General features: G+C 49.4%; 2 protein-coding genes across 25 annotated transcripts; one reads left to right on the forward strand and one right to left on the reverse strand.

Moving 5' to 3' along the window:
- Nucleotides 1-114: 114 nt before the first annotated feature.
- Nucleotides 115-16108, reverse strand: BAG6 (BAG cochaperone 6). Of its 23 annotated transcripts, none has more exons than XM_077161317.1 (26): nucleotides 15887-16108; nucleotides 11373-11493; nucleotides 10197-10314; nucleotides 9883-10082; nucleotides 9585-9638; nucleotides 9348-9422; nucleotides 8528-8766; nucleotides 7941-8070; nucleotides 7283-7480; nucleotides 6829-7078; nucleotides 6382-6459; nucleotides 6165-6272; nucleotides 5931-6043; nucleotides 5733-5820; nucleotides 5236-5528; nucleotides 3145-3436; nucleotides 2821-2990; nucleotides 2597-2650; nucleotides 2360-2462; nucleotides 2144-2268; nucleotides 1830-1976; nucleotides 1673-1732; nucleotides 1419-1562; nucleotides 1232-1339; nucleotides 585-731; nucleotides 115-302 (listed from the first exon to the last, which is right to left on the reverse strand). In XM_077161317.1, exons 2-26 carry the CDS (start codon nucleotides 11478-11480, stop codon nucleotides 207-209), a joined length of 3498 nt encoding a protein of 1165 aa, XP_077017432.1. In that variant the 5' UTR covers nucleotides 11481-11493; nucleotides 15887-16108; the 3' UTR covers nucleotides 115-206. The 23 variants fall into 23 exon arrangements, with proteins under 23 accessions (XP_077017432.1, XP_077017429.1, XP_077017430.1 ...); XM_077161314.1 differs by lacking the exon at nucleotides 15887-16108 and adding an exon at nucleotides 15664-15759; XM_077161315.1 differs by lacking the exon at nucleotides 15887-16108 and adding an exon at nucleotides 12173-12417 and having other exon boundaries at nucleotides 11373-11489.
- APOM (apolipoprotein M) lies at nucleotides 13354-16559 on the forward strand. 2 transcript variants are annotated; one of them, XM_077161325.1, is made up of 6 exons: nucleotides 13356-14755; nucleotides 15074-15228; nucleotides 15506-15579; nucleotides 15672-15770; nucleotides 15940-16038; nucleotides 16424-16559. In XM_077161325.1, the coding sequence occupies exons 1-6, from the start codon at nucleotides 14642-14644 to the stop codon at nucleotides 16447-16449; spliced, it is 567 nt and encodes a 188-aa protein (XP_077017440.1). In that variant the 5' UTR covers nucleotides 13356-14641; the 3' UTR covers nucleotides 16450-16559. The 2 variants fall into 2 exon arrangements, with proteins under 2 accessions (XP_077017439.1, XP_077017440.1); XM_077161324.1 differs by lacking the exon at nucleotides 16424-16559 and having other exon boundaries at nucleotides 13354-14755; nucleotides 15940-16335.
- The last annotated feature ends 631 nt before the right edge of the window (nucleotides 16560-17190 follow it).

A 17190-nucleotide genomic window follows, 5' to 3' on the forward strand; every position in this document is an offset into this window, starting at 1 on the left:
ATGGGGAAATGTTAAAAGTTGTCTTGCACAGCTGGAGTCCTGAAGTATTTAAAAAATCAGATACACAAGATCAAGGCTTACACTGCTTAATAAACACAATTTAGAGGCCAAAGAGCCAGGAAAATCCGACTTTTTTTATTTCTTAAATACTGTGAAGGAAAGGGGAAGAACGGTCCCCTGGTGAGGGAGGGCCATGGAGCAAAGAGCTAGGGATCATCAGCAAAGGCCCGATGGGCATTGGGGAAGCGCTGGGGATTGTAGTTAGGGTCCTCCTGCAGTCGCTTTTGTATATCAGACCGGAGCTAAAGTGAAAAAGCAGACAGGTTGATGTACTGGCCCAGACCCTATGAACCCAGCAAGCAGAAGGGCATCCCCTCAGGAGCTAACATTTCCCCTACCAGTAGGGCATACCCAATAGCCCAGTACTGCATCACTGATTCCAGATGCCACTAGGGAAAAATATCAGGCGGTAGTCCCCATACCCACAAGTTCATCTCCAGGGAAGGGGGTAGGGAGCAGGGGTACCTTAGCCCAACCTCTCCTCCCCCACTGGACCACCTTATTCTGCTTTAAGATGGGGGCACCTGCTGCCTGTAGCTCTCCTGAACATCTGGTGCCTCCAGGTCCCGGCTCAGGCTCTCAGGGCTGGTCAGGGGCCGAGCTCCGGCTGCCTTAGCTGCCCGGCTCACGGCCTCTGAGAGAAGCAGCTGGGGGCCCTCACCCTGCATTGTCTGGGGAATAGGGTGGGGAGGGAAGAGAGGATCAATGTCAGATCCAGTGCCACCACCCAGCTCATTCTTTCCATGAATCAACCACCGAGTTTCCACACTAGTGAAGAGAAGGGATATAGTTCACATACGGTTTTGACTGCAGAGATGCCTTCCTAATTCTGTTTGGCTTTGGCCAAAACCAAAAGCTTTTTAATGCACTAAACATGCTCTTCAGAAGAGGGACAGGATGGGTCAAGCCATCCAGGATTCAGTGCTCACTAATTCACAAGAGGAAGCCCTCCTTAGGGAAACTCAGCCCAAGATACAGGCGAATTAGAAAGCTGAGGAACTAAGACGACCACTAGAAACCAGATTAAAGTACATCCCGTGTAACAACTTTGAGTAAGTATGAGTCTAAGAAAGGTCTCCTCATTGAATGGAATGAACCAGCTCTAAAGAGTGATTCTAAGTGTGACAGAAATGTGGATAAAGAGGGATCCACAGGGAAAAGGAGAACCAACCTTCCGTCTCTTGGCAGGCATACCGCTGAGGTAGGCATCGCTCAGAGGGGGCTGCGGTTTCACCTTCCGTTGGCTCTGAATGTCCTGCTGGATAATAGGGACCCATTCCTGGGAAGGAAAAGGATAGGTAGTGTCAATTCCCATCTTTCAGCTGCCTTGGCTCAATGGATTGCCTCCTGCCACTTACTGGGGGCACTGCAGCTGCCCAAGGTTCCGTTTCAGCTGATGTTCCATCCTGTTCATCTCGGGAGCCGCCTTCAGGAGCAGGTGGTGGACCTCGGGACATGGCCTCTTCTGCTGTTGTTCCAGGGGCAGGGGAAGCATTCTCCCTCTGAGTTGGGAAGCAGAAAGATCCACACTTCATAATTCTCGGTCTCAAACTCTCTCCCCAAACCCTCCCCCAGCTGTCCATCTACCATATCTGGCCCCTCAACCTGTTACCTGGGGCTCAGGAGAAGTCCTCTCAGCTCCCTGAACTTCCATTGGCTCCTCAGGAAGTGGCTGTGAAATTAGACAAGAACATCATGAAAGACTCTCTCAGACCTTTCCAGTTCCCTCAAATCACTTTACCCCATGGCCCACACATCCAGTCCCTTACCTGGGGCGGATCACCAACCCTGCGTACATATCTAAGGATGGCATCAGGGCCTACTGGCATGTGCTCCAGGACCACCTGAAGCCTTAATCCCATCATAGTGGTCAGCCAGCTCACCAAGGATGGATTCACCCCACGAGACATGCGACGCTGAAGGAACAAAGCACTTGGTATATAGAACACTTAACCAGTTTTTGAAAGATAGGTCCAGAGCAATGACTGTCAGTTTTAAGAAAAAAAAAAAACTTTCTGGATACTGAACAGAATAGAAACCTGAGTAAGCAAGAGGCTAGGGACTGAGGCTGGGTAGTGCTTACAATTCGGCCATTGATGACAGCAGCAAGCTCCATCTGCTGTCCCCCCAAGCAGTGCAGGTTCAAGGCCAGGCATTCAAACAGGCCCTGGTTACACAACTCCAGCAACCTGGCCCCAAATCCCCCGTCTGTGGGTGAGACACAGGGAAGGAATGCTGGCACTCAGCAGCCCTGCAACTCCAGCACACTTCCCTTGCCCTGGCCCAGCCAGCCCCTGACCTGTGCAGTGCAGCACGTGGGCAGCAATGCTATTAAACTGCTCTTGCAGAAATTCCAGGTTTGTTCGAATGATGTCCACACCTGGCTGAACCTGCACCAACGACTGAGGGAAAAGACACACAAAGACCCAAACTTTTAGGAACCTTCAGGGAGTCAAAGAGGTGGGGAGCAGGTAACAGAATAGCAGCTGCCCTGACCAGATCCAGGAGAGGAGGGAAATAGGGAAGAGTTACTCACAAAACTCTCCCGCACATATTCTTCTAGCCCTGTGATCAACGTGTGAGTAGCCATCTACAGGAGGAAGGACAGTAACAGATTTAGCCCCTACTCCCACCCCACCCCCAACAAGTTCATGTTTGGGCTGGGACTGTTCACAGCTTTAGCTGACAGACAAACAGTAAGGAATAAGTAATTAAATGTGGGAAGGAGGGCAAACTCTGGGGCCTGGGACCTTTATTTACCCGGATGTTACCAGGTGTGGGTTCCTGGCCACCCAAGTAGTGCTGGTGGAAGAAGGATCGCAGCTGGGGCTGAAGCCGCTGTAGTGGCTGGAAATGCCCATGCAGAAGCATCACCACATCCACCATGGAGAAATTCTGGCACAGAAGAGAGAGCAAGGCCCCAAAGAATCCTGGCAGCAGGGAAGAAATCAGAAGTGGTCTTACTACCTGGTCTGCTCATTCATCAGCCACATCCCATCTTGGGAACACCCCCCAACCAAAGGCCATATACTTCCCCGACTGTCCTTTCTTGGATAAGATGAAGATACTCCCCCTCATGCTCACCAAGGGCCCCATCAGCTCCAGGCTCAAAGATGTTGCTGGATCCGCTGAGACGTTGTATGAAAGCAGCGATACTTTCACTGCTGCCAGCCCGGGCCCCCAAGGAGCCCAGCAGGGAGCTCAGAACACCCTGCACCACCGAGGTAAAAAACTCTGGAGGCAGGCTCTCAGGACCCAGGCCTCCAGGACTTCCTGCACCACCAGAAGGGGACCCTGGTGGGGGCATGGTCTGCTGCTCTGGGGCAGGGGGTGGCGGTGGGGGTGGTGGAGGGGGTGGAGGGGCCGTCTGTGTTGCCTGGCAAGCAGAGAAGGGATAAAGAATAGAAGATGAGGTGAGAAAGAGAAGAATATAAAATGGCATCGGGAGCACACAAATCAACAGGAGTCTGGGCAGATGGGAGCTACAGATTCTAGCCTTTACTCCTCAAATCAAAACTCTGCATAGGTGCTCAAGAGCAGGTTTGACGGGAAGTAGGCTGAGCAACTACCTATTTCTCTGAAAAGATGAGATAAGGAAGTGGTGATATTAGTTAGCTATCCTTCATCTCTCTCTAAGCCTTGCTTTTCTGAGTTCCATAATAGGGGGATGACAATCAATGAAATTCCAGGGTTCCTTCACACTCTGACTTGTTAACAAGAAACTGGAGCACAGTCTATATAATATCTGGCTGGGCTGGGGGAGAGGACAGGTGAGGTAAAGGGCAAACCAGGTACTCACAAATGAAATCAGAAAGACAATAAAGACTGAGATGGTATAATCTAGGAATGCCTAGAGTGTATAATGATAGTAACTAAATGTACAAATTTTAAAAATGTTTTTGCATGAGGAAGAACAAAGGAATGTCATTACTGTAGGGTGCTGAAAATATATTGCAATTAATATTTTAAAATTTCAACTTATGTGTGAGACTAAAGCAAAAAATGTTTATTTGTACAAAATTTGTATTTTGACTGGTGCATTTCCTAATATAACTTATGTAGATAGCTTTACTGAACACCATAAGTACTTGGAACCTTGAGTAGGACATGAGATTTTGTTGGTTTGTCCAGAGTGATGCCCCGATAAATCCCAGAGTGATTTGATCAGTAAATAAAAAAGTATTTGCAAAGTCCCCTTTGGGGAATAGTGAGAACGAGGGAAAATTCAACTTCCCCAAATTGAATTCTTAATATTCTCACAAGCAGTGCAGACAACCAAAGCAATAGGCTGAGCCCCCAATCTGGGGGCTTGTTCATATGAAACTTAACCCACAAAGGACAGGTCAAGCCTACTTAAAATTAGGTCTAAGAGTCACCCCCAAGAGAACCTCTTTTGTTGCTCAGATGTGGCCTCTCTCTCCAGCCAACACAACAAGCAAACTCACCACCCTCCCCCTGTCTACGCAGGACATGACTCCCAGGGATGTGGCCCTTCCTGGCAACATGGGACAGAAATCCTAGAATGAGCTGAGACCCAGCATCAAGGGATTGAGAAAATCTTCTCGACCAGAGGAGGAAGAGGGAAATGAGACAAAGTGTCAATGGCTGAGAGATTCCAAACAGAATCGAGAGGTTATCCTGGAGGTTATTCTTACACATTAAGTAGGTATCACCTTGTTATTCAAGATATAATGGAGAGGCTGGAGGAATCTGCCTGAAAATACAGAGCTTGTGTTCCAGTAACCATGTTTCTTGATGATGACTGTTTAATGATACAGCCTTCACAACGTGACCGTGTGATTGTGATAACCTGTGTCTGATGCTCCTTTTATCTACCTTGTCAACAGATGAATAAAACATATGGAATAAAAATAAATAATGGGGGGACAAATGTTAAAATAAATTTAGTTTGAAATGATAGTGACCAATGAAAGGGAGGGGTAAGGGGTATGGTATGCATAACTTTTTTTTCTGTTTTCATTTTATTTCTTTTTCTGAATTGATGTATATGTTCTAAGAAATGATCATGATGATGAATATGCAACTATGTGATGATACTGTGAATTACTGATTATATATGTAGAACAGAATGAGCATGTTAAAAATGTTTGTGTTTTTTTTGTCATGTTTTTTAAAAAAAATTTAAAAAAATAAAAAAATAAAAAAGGCACTCACCTGCAAGAAGTCAGTCATGCCCTGGAGGAAGGCAGGGACACCAGGCATCGCCACAGTGATGGTTGGGGAAGCCATGCCAGGCCCCCCAGCTCCTGGCCCTGCGGGCCCCAGCAGGTTTCCCAGGAGCTGAGAAAACTGAAGGTCAGCCGTGGAGGCTGGAGGGGGTGGAGGGGGTGGAGGCTGGGCAGGCCCACCAGGGGCAGGGCCAGCTGTGGTAGCTGTGTTGGTGGTGCCGGCACTGGCTGAAGCAGTGGCAGGGGCTGGAGGTGGAGCCATTCCTGGGGTCCCCTGAGCTGAAGAGACCAAAAGGAAAAAATCAAAATCTGAAGAAAAAATACCACCGCAGGCCCCCTTCTGGTCTTCCTAGTAGGAAAGCAAGAACCAAGAAAATATGGAAAGAAAGAGGAAGTGCCAGTAAGGAAGCTAAGTAAAGGAGTATTAGACTGTAGAGTTGTAGAGATCTCCTTAATCTGAGGTGGGGACGAATAAGAACTCACCCACTAGGACGGGCTGCATAAGAAGCTGCCCCACAAGGCCGCTCACCATCTGGGCCAAAGAGGCATTGGTACCCAGGCCAGCACCCTGCTAGGAGAAAAGAAGGGGAGAATTTCAGCCCTGCCCTTTCTAAGTTCCACCTCAGGACTCTCTCCCTAGACTTGTCTCCACTGGAGCACTCCCCCACCAACCTTACTCACCAGAGCCCCTGAGACCGGGGGTCCCCCAGGATGGGAAGGCCGAGCCTGTGGAGGGGTGGGCCGGGCAATCACCACCCGGGTTGGAGCTGTCGGGAAGCCTGACACTTGCTGTCCTATGGGTGGCCGAGGGGAAAGACCGAAGAGGGCTGAGGGCCGGGCCCTTGCCTGCCAGCCGAGACACCCACCACCATGGACCATGCCCCACCTCCCAGGCCTCCCCTTCCAGGTCATTACCTGCGGCCGCGGAGGCAACAGCTGCCACCATGGCCTGATGAGTGATCTGGTGGGCGACGGCGTGCATGAACTCAGGGGGCAGGGAGGGCAGCTGGATGAGGGTGGAGCCTGAGGGGCGGGTCTGATGTAGCCTTGAACCTGGACGCCTTCAACCCACCCACTCGGCCCTACCCCTTCTCTACCCAGAGTTCAGCCTGCTCTGATGCCCTCTTCTTACCCAGGGTCTGGCCATGACCGGAGGGTCCTAAGGGACCAGTGGGAGCACTCGGAACTCCACCAGGCTGTGTGCCAGAATCTGGGCAGAGACACAGAGAATAAGCCCTGAGACAAGTTAGGCCAAGCCTGATTGCATCCTCTTGAGACCAGCTGTCCTTCAAGTCCCCAACTAGCCTCCTCAGAAAGCCTACCTTTTCCTTCACCTGACAGGGAAGGAGTTTTCCCTTCACCATGAAAACAAATCTCCAAGGCAAAATAATGCCCTTTGTGACCTGCCCCCACCCCCTGCCCCCGCAAATAACAACTAAAGCCTCTGCTCTAGTCCCTCTGTTACAACTGTCAGCTCTGGTCTCTCCCTTCCCCACCCTCACTCCCTGCTACCACAGCATCAACCCCACACCCCCTTACTGGCTGAAACTCGCTGCTAACTTCAGTGATCCTAACTCACCTTGAATATTCATATGCATCATGACCACGGGTTCCACACTCTGGTGGGATATCCGGATGACCCTCGGGTGGCTGGCGCTTGGTGGGGGAGCTGGCCCTGACGGGGGAGCCCCTTCCGTTGAGGCATCAACCGTGGTAGAAGGAGCCAGGGACGAGGTCTGTCCAGAAGTAGGGGGAGGTGCCTCAGCACTGGGAGTTGGGGGGGGCCGAGTCCCATTCCCCGTCATGGTCACAGTGGTCCCCACATTGATCTGGAGAAGACACAGATGGGCAGGAGTGAGAAAAACACAAGTCTAACCCTGAACATCCCGGGACGAACCTCCAAAGTCATCCTACCTTTCCTCATTAGTGTTTGCACAATCCTCATCCCTTTGAACCATCTGCACACTCTGTATTACCCTGGGTCATTCCACTATCACCCCTCCACTGCCCCACAGGTCAGGCCCCCCACCCACCTGGATGGGAATGGCTGCCTGTTGGAGAACCATAGGAGTGGTATAGTGAGACATGGGCCGGACCACGTGCAGGTGTCGCGGGGGAGCGCAGGCCAGATTGCAGCGCAGATCAGACAATGCTACAAAGGTATTGCCCAGCAGCCGCAGGCTCTCGCCCACCAAGTTGATCAATCGCTGGTCCTCCTCCCGGCCCTCATGCTGTGTTCCCAGACCAAACCCAAAAAAGAAAAGATTAGACAGGAATCCACCTTGTTAATAATGCAACAATGTCTTTTGAAAACACTAAATCCTTCAAAGCTTTCGTTATATCCTTCAAAGCTTCTGTGTAGATCACATCTTCGTGAATAAATCAAATTTCATGGACATAAAGAGTTTCCTATTAAAGCAAACCCTACAGTGCATCAATAATTCATCTACTAGTACTCCTTTACTTCATAAACTTCTTAAATAACTCACCTAGGGGAATGAAAGGACAAGAATAATGGGTATCACAAAGATAGTCACCTTTGAAAAGAAGATCACTCACACATCTAGGCGGAGTCATTCTGTGGCATATTAATACCTTTTGTGGAGTAAGAAACTATCTGTATTTCAGGCTATTCTGCTCTAGGAATACGTGGGGCTGAGGGGGAATGGGCAGCGACGTCACAGGGCTCACGTTGTTGTTGTAGTCCGTGGTGGCAGCGGCGCCCAGAACCTCGTAGTAGCGCTGCAAGAAGGGCTGGAGGCGGCTCTCCAGTCGCTGCAGTTCCTGGAGTACCTCGACGTACTCCGCAGGGGAAGGATGGCTGTGGACAACCATTGGGGCAGGAAGCCAAAGCTTTCCTCCAGTTCCCAACTTCGCAATCAGCAGGGAGCACATATGCCTATCTCTCTTCCTGGTCTCCCCAAACCCTAATCCAATCCCTTCCTGGATTGCTCCCACCCTCCTCGTTGCACAATCCTATACATGTACTGGTGAGAAACTAACTCAAAAATGAGAGGGGTCTGTGTGAACTCAGGAGGAGATAATCTTGATCAGCTCAGGCTGCACCATTCGGATTTCCTTGCCCCAGGGAGGTAAGTGTTTCTGCTTAGCTGACAGTCCTAACCCCATTTATTCCAAGAGCGGCTCTCTGCCCCTAAGAATGACCTTCGAATTAAGACCTCCAAGAGTTCTCCTCCCCTTCCCATCACATCTTTCTTGGTCCTCACCTCACTTAGAAACTCCCTGCCTCACCCCCAAAGATGCCCTCTTTCTCTTACTTGGGTGTATTTGTCTCTGGGGCAGGTGTTGGGCCTGCTGGGGTTGGGCCAGAAGGGGTGAGCTCCGGGCTCTGTGCTGGAGCATGCTCCTCCACTTCTTCTGCCTCCATGGGCTCCCGAGGAGGGACTTCACTTTCAACAGGTTCTGATGTTTGAGAGCTCAAGGCTCCTGGCTCTGGGGCCACAGTCGGCGTCTGTGGGGGCAGCTGACTCTGCTGTGCTTGGGGGCCCCCTCGACACTGAAGGTGGGGAACAGTAAAGACACCAAAGGCAGGATGAGACTGCTGCAAAAGACTACTCAGGTCCAAGGAGACTGAGTGGAGAATGTGCTCTACCTTCAGGAAGGCAGAGCTTTGTGTTTGTATCTTTGACTTCCTAGGAACTAGTACAATACATAGTATGAGACTTAAATAAATTAGGTACATAATAAATACCTGTAACATCTACAAATAAATTACTGACAAAAAGTAGAGACTGTGGTTTCCTAACCTTTACGAGCAGACAGAGAAGACAACAGGTTGCAGCCTACAACACAAACTAATGAGGTTAGGATATCTCAATGCTAAATATGTTAACTAAGAAATTAAACAAAAAACAACTGAATCCTTTAAAATTTTTAATTGAAAGGAGATGCCATGAGAGTTATCTGACAAGTCTGAAACAAACTTCTTAAATACAGGCACCAAGAGGACTGGGAGGGATGAGATAGTCTCACAAGGATATTTTTTCTACCCCAAAGAATGAAGATTGCAGAGAAGAATCCTGTGGATGTGACCACTCATGACCCCAGTCCTGGGGCTGGTTGGCCTTACCCACTCACCTCCATGCGGGAGAGTAAGGTCTGTATATCTCTTATCATGTGCTGAGCCATCACTAGCCGGACCCGGGGCTCGCTCTATGAAGAGAGGAGAGATGATCAGGGCAGGTTTGAGATGTACCCATGTGTTCCAGCACCTACTATAGCAGGACCCAGCTATCTCCTCAGCCAGACCCAACCCCACCTCAAGGCCTCCTTCTCCCAGATCCCCTTCCCTGACCCTCCCAGGCCCTGTGATACCTGAATTGGGGCCTGTTCCATGTTGATGTGAACATCCACAGCAGAGCCGTCACTCTGAGGAAAGGGTAAGGGAAGTTGCTCTGGGAGAAGCCAAAGACTAAGGCCCGCATACCTCCAAATCATTCTCTGGAGTTCCATCCTTTTTTGTCTCTCAAAGATCAAACCCAATGTCAGACCACAGGGCTTTCCAAATTCACACTAAAACCTGAGACACCTGTCTCAGGAGTGCCCTGCTGCTACCACAACCGCATCTACCGTTCCCTACAAAAAAAACCTCCCATGTGGAACACAAGCTTACAGGAAGATTGAAGGTTCCAACCATGACATAGCTGTTGGCGTTCCGGTCATGAACAGAGGCCCCAGGAACTCGAGTACCAGGTGGGGGACCCCCACCATGGGTGGCTGAAGGAGACCCTGTTCCAGAAGATGCTCCAGAAGAAGGGAGCTGAGTCTGAGGAGGAGCCCGTTCCACCAAGTGGATAACCTTTCCCCCAACATCTACAGGAAAGAAAAATCACACCAAGACATCGTATGATTAGGTAAACCCACAGACTCAGCCCATCCCGCCACACAGCAGCTTTAACCTCTGACTGGCCCCTCCCATACTCTTACTGTATTCTTGGAGCTTTTTATCATCCTGCAAAACTCGACCCTGGTAAATGAGCCGTTGTTTCTCAGAGGGGATGCTGACAGAGGCAGCAATGTGCTCCTTAAACTCTTTTACATTCATCTGCAAGGAGAAGAGACAAGGATAGGAATCAGGGAATGTAGGAAGAACACAAGAGAAACAGCTGCCTTAGAGTGAGAGGTAAAAACCATCATAAAAATCACTACCCATTTATTTCGATTGTGAAACCCTAAGCTGAAAACATACCTGCCAAAACAGACAATAAAGTCAGTTAAACTCAGGTTATAAGCCCAGATGAGAATTACATGGCTGAGAAATAGAAAAGCCAACTTGCATTCCTTCCACTTCTCTGGCTCCCAAGGGAATGTGTGTCTAGAGATACCAGTAACCCCTCCGCAAACAAAAATGATTAACCACAGACTATTTCATAATCTCAAAGATAAAACCAATGACAAGGAAGATGGGGGTAGGGGGGATCAGGTTAAGAGGGGAAAACTCAACCAAAGAGGAGGTTAGAAATGGAGTAAAAAGGAAAACACTTTTCCTAAACAACTTGGGAAGTACCAGGGTGTTTACACACATTGCATCAGAAAGTCTAAATGGCTTTCTTAAACACTGCATGTAATATCAGGTTTAAAAAAAAACACACCAACTCATTCAAGATTTTTGTCTCCAAATATTACAAGAGTAAAGTACAGCTGTGTCCATAGCATTAAACTTGAGATTAAATTATGCCACAAACAGTCATAATTCCTACTCAACTGCTTATTAAAGCACTATCCACATAATGGGCTCTAATTTCCAGTCTTAAAAATAGAGTTTAGGCCTGACAGTTTTTTTTTTCAAAACACACTTGTGCTTTGGGTCTGCATGTTTTGTTTCCCCTTTGCACTGAGGGCCAGCTGCAATGGCCTACAGAGTCCTCCTTCCTTTCTATTTCCCTCTGTACTGAGATCTACAGATGAAGAGAAAGACAAAACAAAATCTGTCTCAGGAACAGAAACATCAAAAAACAATAAAAAACGTTCTGTTCCAGAATATGAACAAAGAAATCAACAACAAAAAAAACCTGAGGACAAGAAAATCAGACTCTTCCCTCAGGCTAAGAGCCTACAAAATGAAGAAGTAATCAATGTCTTCCACAAGTGTTAGGATCTCACCTGGGCCCCCACAATAAAGGTCCGAGTCTGAGAGTCTAGGGTCTTCACCAACACCTCCAGGCTGTCAGGTTCCTCCATAGCGGCACTGGTACTATCACTGCGCTCCATGGCCGACAGCTATCTAGGGAAGAATGGGGGGAAGAGAGGGAAGGAGGCCCGCTGTCGCCCGGACCAGATTTTATATTCCCGAAAGCCTCCCTGGCCTGAGCCCCCGTCCCAATACCTAAAAAGTTTCTCCGACAAAAGTACATGCACTCATAAGCTCCCCCATCCCCCTTCTAATTGTGGGACACAAGGAGAGAAACACAAAGGGCAAGAGAGCGACGGCCTAGGGAACTATAAGACGGGGGTGGGAGGAGCTCCACGATGCCAATCACCATAAAAGAGGGCCAGTCAGGTTAGGAAGCAGGGAAGGAAGGAGGCACGAGACCAGAAGTGTCATCACCGGTCGCAATAGAAAAAGGGCCCCAGAGGTCGGCAAACCCTGGGATAACGCGAGCAGGGTTCGGTCCAGACGCTGCGGAAAGAGTGGCTTCGCGCACGCGCGCCACGCCCATCGAACCCGCGTAAGTCACGACGGACCGAAGACCGCGGACATTCAAGAGGGACGGAACGGCTAGCTGTTTGCCCTCTTCCGCCTGCCTTTGGTGCTCCAACAGAGCGGCGCAACCAACACACAACCAACCACACGCACGTGTGTACGTACACACACACACAGACACACACAGACGCACGCACACCACCTCGCAACCCCGCCCCCTACTTCCCCCACGGTACCGTCACTTCCGGTCTCCCCCAACCTGCCACCGACGGCCACTTCCGTTTCCCCGACAGTATTAGGGGCTCGCGAGGCGGCACTTCTGGCTCCGCAAGACCCCCAAGCTTTCCTTTTGTGGGGCTCGACGAGAAATTCCAGAGCCCCAAACAGTGAATTCCTGGGGGCGAGACGGACCGGGGCCGGCCTAGATGGGAGGGAGCCGACCACCCCGAGGAGCCGCCGCCGCCGTCGCCTGGGGGACCGTACTGCGCCTGCGTGCGTTACATACGCGTGCGTACACACTTGAAGCGCCTCCCCACCCCCGGTAGCGCGGTTCGTGTTTCCTGTGCGCGCGTGAGCGCTATAAAGTTCAGGTGGCCACTATAAATGCCTGAAAATAAATTACCAGACGGGAGTCCATGACTGCCTCAAGAGATACTTTGAACAGTTGTATGAATCTTGTAGTTTGGGGACTCAGGATTATGCCTCATTAATCTATGTCAAAGTTCTGACAGGCGGAGAATTTGAGGCGGCACTGCTCTAGCCACCTAAAACTTTGCTTTCCTCTCACTGTCGCCCTAGTCGCGCTCTTTCTTCTTTCTGCATCTTCGAAAGTCACCCTTTCTGCGGGCGGTTGGGGGCAGCTTGTGGGCCGCCTGTCCCCCTGCGTCCGGTTGCGTCGTTTGGAGAGACTTCGACGCTGACCGGCGGGCGTTCGTGGGGTGCCAGCGCCATGTTCTGGCAGTGCACGACCGAGGGGACATGCCATGTTTTTCAAAAGCTGTGGGTTCTTTCAGGATGTGTCAAGAAAAGGAATGCCTCCGAATTTGGGAATTGGGAGCAAGTGAAGTCAGACTGGCCCTAAAAACGAGACTCTGGCCCTAAATTGAGGCTGTCAAGGGACTTCGGCAGGCCCGGGACAGGGCTGGGATTATCGTCCCTGTACACTCCCCACCGAACAAGGTCTTTGCCCCTACGCCGTTGCGACCCCTCCAGCCAGGCCTGTCTTTGTCCGGGTGCCAACCTGCGCTGACCAACCTTCCCAGGATTTGAAGTTTTTATATACCCACGTTCCAGTACTGTTTCAGTTAAGACTTTAATAAACATCTGTTTAGTGAGCATTTATTTTATGCCAGCCAGCATACTAAGGGTTTTACGTACTGTTGTCATAGTTAAGCTTTTTTCATCTGAGATAGTCGGGTTTATAGGTGAGTTCACTTAGACGAACATTAATTGGCAGAAAGAACTGATGATCAAATCTAGGCTTGCCAGACTCTGGGTCAAGTACTTCTACTTTGCTGCCCCAATAAATTAATGTATTTTTATTTTTTGTTATAAAATATTTCATACACACCCTAAAGTAGTAGTAGTAGTAGTATGAACCCTTATATACATCAATCATCCAGATTATTTTTTGTTTTGTTTTTAAACTAAATTTTGCAAGCTTATAGTAAGTTTCACCTCTCAGGACAAATTTGGGGGGACAGTCATGAATTATGAATAATCTATTAAGAAAGCCCCCTTTCACTGCATTAACTGTTCTGTTCCCTTGGGATTATCCAATTACTGCTTCTACACAGTTCTTCTTACCTCCTATTAAGAACTTAGTACCCATCAGAAACTAATAAGTGCAAACATTAATTACAATGAATTTTTACTTTGAATTTATGTGCAGCCTTCTACTAAGGGCTTTATGTGCATTATTTCATTTAATCCTATGAGATGGACGATTTACCCATTATACAGATAAAGAAACAAGCATAGAGATTAATAAAACTGCCCAACACCTAATAAGCAGAGTTGGGTTTGAACCCAGATTTGCCTTATACCAAAGATCTTAACACTAGATGATACAGCCTCTTACTTGGCAATAAACATTGAACAAATGCATTCACTTACATGCCAGCAAACTTTTCCAGAATGTATGTGCACTGTTTCCTCAATTATAAACAAGCTCCTATAGAAAGAAAGCCTATCACCCAGTATGTTTCACTGTCTGGATCATACCTGTTCTACAGCACTTAGGTTGTATTGTAATGATTTGTTTATATAGTCAGTTTTCCCAAGGCAGATTTCTTGAGGCCCAGGATTGTGCCTTATCTTGAAGTCCCTGGAGCTTAGCCAGTTTCTAACAAACAGCTGGGACTCAAAAGAGTTTGCTAAGTGAATGAATGAAAGACTCTCCAATGCTGCACAACACAGCAGATACAGCTCAGCTATGGGTTGACAGACCAAAGGGCTTTTACTTGGGTTCAGTTCTCATAACTCCTGAGAAACCCCAGACATATTAGGGTGTACTCTAGAATGGCTGCATATAGAGATGGGAGGAAGGTCCGAACACTAATCCTGGTTTGGGTTGGAAAACAAGGTTGAAGTTACTCATTAGCAGGTGAAAGGGTCAAGGATCAAGGCAAGGGGGCTGGAAACAGAGTGGACTGAGCAGCCAGCAGGGGAGAGAGCAGTACAGGGACCAGCCACCCCACACAGGGCACCAGCTCCCTCTTGCCTGAAGATGTTCCACCGAATTTGGGCAGCTCTGCTCTACCTCTATGGCATTCTCCTTGATTCCATGTACTACTGCCCTGAGCACAGTCAACTGACAACTCTGGGAGTGGATGGGAAAGAGGTATGGAAGAGAACACGTGAAGCCTATGGTGGAGGCCCTGGGGAATTTGGGTGGGTGGCTTAGGATGACCAGAAGCCACATGGGGAAAGGAGGGGAAGAAGATGCTGTGAGTGTTGTGATGACAAAAGCAGGGAGAAAGATTTTAGTTCTGAAGCCATAACTGTGGAGACATGGCAGAATTGGAGTGGGGGTGGGGTGGGATGGTGGCTACCCAAGTCATTGATGACTTGCTGTCATGGATCTGACCCCCATTTGCAAAGAGGAAAGCAGCCAATGCCTATCCTGACTGACAATTTGCTTTTCAAATTGTCTCTTCAGTTTCCAGAGCCCCACCTAGGTCGGTGGTACTTTATCGCAGGGGCAGCTCCCACCAGGGAGGAATTGGCGACTTTTGACCCTGTGGACAACATTGTCTTCAATATGACTACTGACTCTGCCCCAAGACACCTCCAGCTTCGTGCTACTATCCGCACGTGAGTGACGAGGAGGTAGAGGTGTCAGTGGGTGTGGTCTCTGCCCAAAGAGTAAGCACTCATCCACCAAGAGCTGGGCTCTTGGCTGGTACCTCCACTATTCTTGGCTCAGTAGTACTTATTTCCCTTTGGAAAGAGAAAGCTAGATCTAACCATTCTTTGGTAGCTTGAAATCCACAGGGATCCAAGTTTCCTTCAAGGAGGAGTAAAGGGAGGCTGGGACTATGTGGTTGGAGTGTCTCTAAGTCTGTCCTTCATGCCACCACCACCTCTGTAGGAAAAACGGGCTCTGTGTGCCCCGGAAGTGGATCTATTACCTGACTGACGGGAGCACCGATCTTAGAACTGAAGGTTGGTTCCTTCAGCCCTCACCCTCTCCATGTCCTCTGGCCTTGCTTATGCATCTCTGTCCTCATCCCCTGCCCCCCCACTCACCCTGACAGGCCGCCCTGACATGAAAACGAAGCTCTTCTCCAGCTCGTGCCCAGGAGGAATCATGTTGAAAGAGATGGGCCAGGGTTACCAGCGTTTCCTCTTCTACAGTGAGTGGGGATGCAAGGCAGGAAAGGTCAGAGGGAAACAGGAAGGCAAGAGAGCCCTTACTCTGAATCCCTTAACATCACCCCAGGAAGGGGTGACGTGCCCATGAGGTACTCACCAGGGTGATGCTGAGAAGCAGGGCCTTTGACTGTCCTGGCCCTGCCCTTCCAGATCGCTCACCACATCCTCCTGAGAAGTGTGTGGAGGAATTCCAGTTCCTGACCTCCTGCCTGGACTCCAAGGCCTTCTTACTGACTCCCAAGAATCAAGGTGAGGGGTTAAATTCCTACTGCAGAAGACTAGGACTGAGTAAGTCTGGGGATGCTGGATGAAGGAGGGCTCATGTAATGTCACCTGAGGGCATAAACAAAGGCTGATGTCATCAGAGTAGCTGGACTGACACCTCCATTTGGGTCAAAGGCTATGATGGCATCAGAAGGATTTGGTCAAGGGCTGGGGATTTAGTCAAGATGGGCTCTAACCTACTCAAAAGAGCCATTTCTGAGTTCATAGTGGGTAAAGGGAGGCCGGGGCCAGACATGGAGGGAAAATGGCACAGGGGAACAAAGGAACACATTACTACCATCAGCCTTGCTCCTCTTCATGGTCTTCCCTCCTTCCTATCCTCTTTTTTTTTTCCTCCCTCCTGCCACAGAGGCCTGCGAGCTGTCCAGCAACTGACCTCTGGCTCTCTCTGTGCCTTGAGACAGATATTGTGGGAGCTGAGATTCTGGTGGGGGGAAAAGCTGGAGACTCCCAACTTCCTTTCAAAAATAATAAAGATTTTTCAACCCTCATCATTCTGGTGTTTGTCTCCAGGGTCACTCCCATTCCCCTCATTTCAGTACTCCCCGACTCCACCACCTAAACCCCCAGCTGTACGGCGTCAGGAAGGACAGAGTGGCAGTAAACTCTTACTTTGTAATGGTATATTTAGAATTTGGTGTGACAGTTATTGCTGAATAAGCAAACCCACCAAGTAGGAACTGCAAGTTCCAGTGCATCCTCCACACTGCCTATCAGAGCTGCCAGCCCCTCTGAGCTGGCCCTCCGGCCAATACTGCCACTCCCTCTGGCTCCTGTGAACACCCAGATCCTCCCTGTAGGCTTCCTGTAACATGTGGGCCCCAATCTACCCACCTAGCAGCCTACTTCTTCCCTCCATGGCTCAGATCCCAGGATCCAGAGGATGTCTTAGGTCTCCCAACCACCCTCTTAGGCCAAAGGTCTGTCTGTCTTGCCCCTGGCCTCCTCCCCACTTGAGGAATTTTGAAAGGTAAAGAGGAAACTTTAGTCTTTATCCCCCTCCCTCCATTTTTATAAGTGGAGATTGGAAAAATGAAAAAGCAGAAAGTGACAACAGCTGGTGAATCCAAGGGCAGTGCCCCCACCATCCATAAAAAGACACTCAAAAGCAGCCCT

This window comes from Tamandua tetradactyla, chromosome 5, assembly GCF_023851605.1.
Source record: "Tamandua tetradactyla isolate mTamTet1 chromosome 5, mTamTet1.pri, whole genome shotgun sequence".
NCBI classification, from domain to species: domain Eukaryota; kingdom Metazoa; phylum Chordata; class Mammalia; order Pilosa; family Myrmecophagidae; genus Tamandua; species Tamandua tetradactyla.

Bases quoted from the DNA above. Each gene is read 5' to 3' on its own strand.
- BAG6 (XM_077161304.1), bottom strand. The intron at 7,481-7,940 runs GTGAGCCCTGTG...CTGGGAACACAG, and splicing joins CCACGGACTACAACAACAAC to CATGAGGGCCGGGAGGAGGA. The intron at 2,991-3,144 runs GTGAGCATGAGG...CCCTGCTGCCAG, and splicing joins TGGAGCTGATGGGGCCCTTG to GATTCTTTGGGGCCTTGCTC.
- APOM (XM_077161324.1), top strand. From the start codon at position 14,642: ATGTTCCACCGAATTTGGGCAGCTCTGCTCTACCTCTATGGCATTCTC. The intron at 15,229-15,505 runs GTGAGTGACGAG...CCACCTCTGTAG, and splicing joins CTTCGTGCTACTATCCGCAC to GAAAAACGGGCTCTGTGTGC. The intron at 15,771-15,939 runs GTGAGTGGGGAT...CTGCCCTTCCAG, and splicing joins CCAGCGTTTCCTCTTCTACA to ATCGCTCACCACATCCTCCT.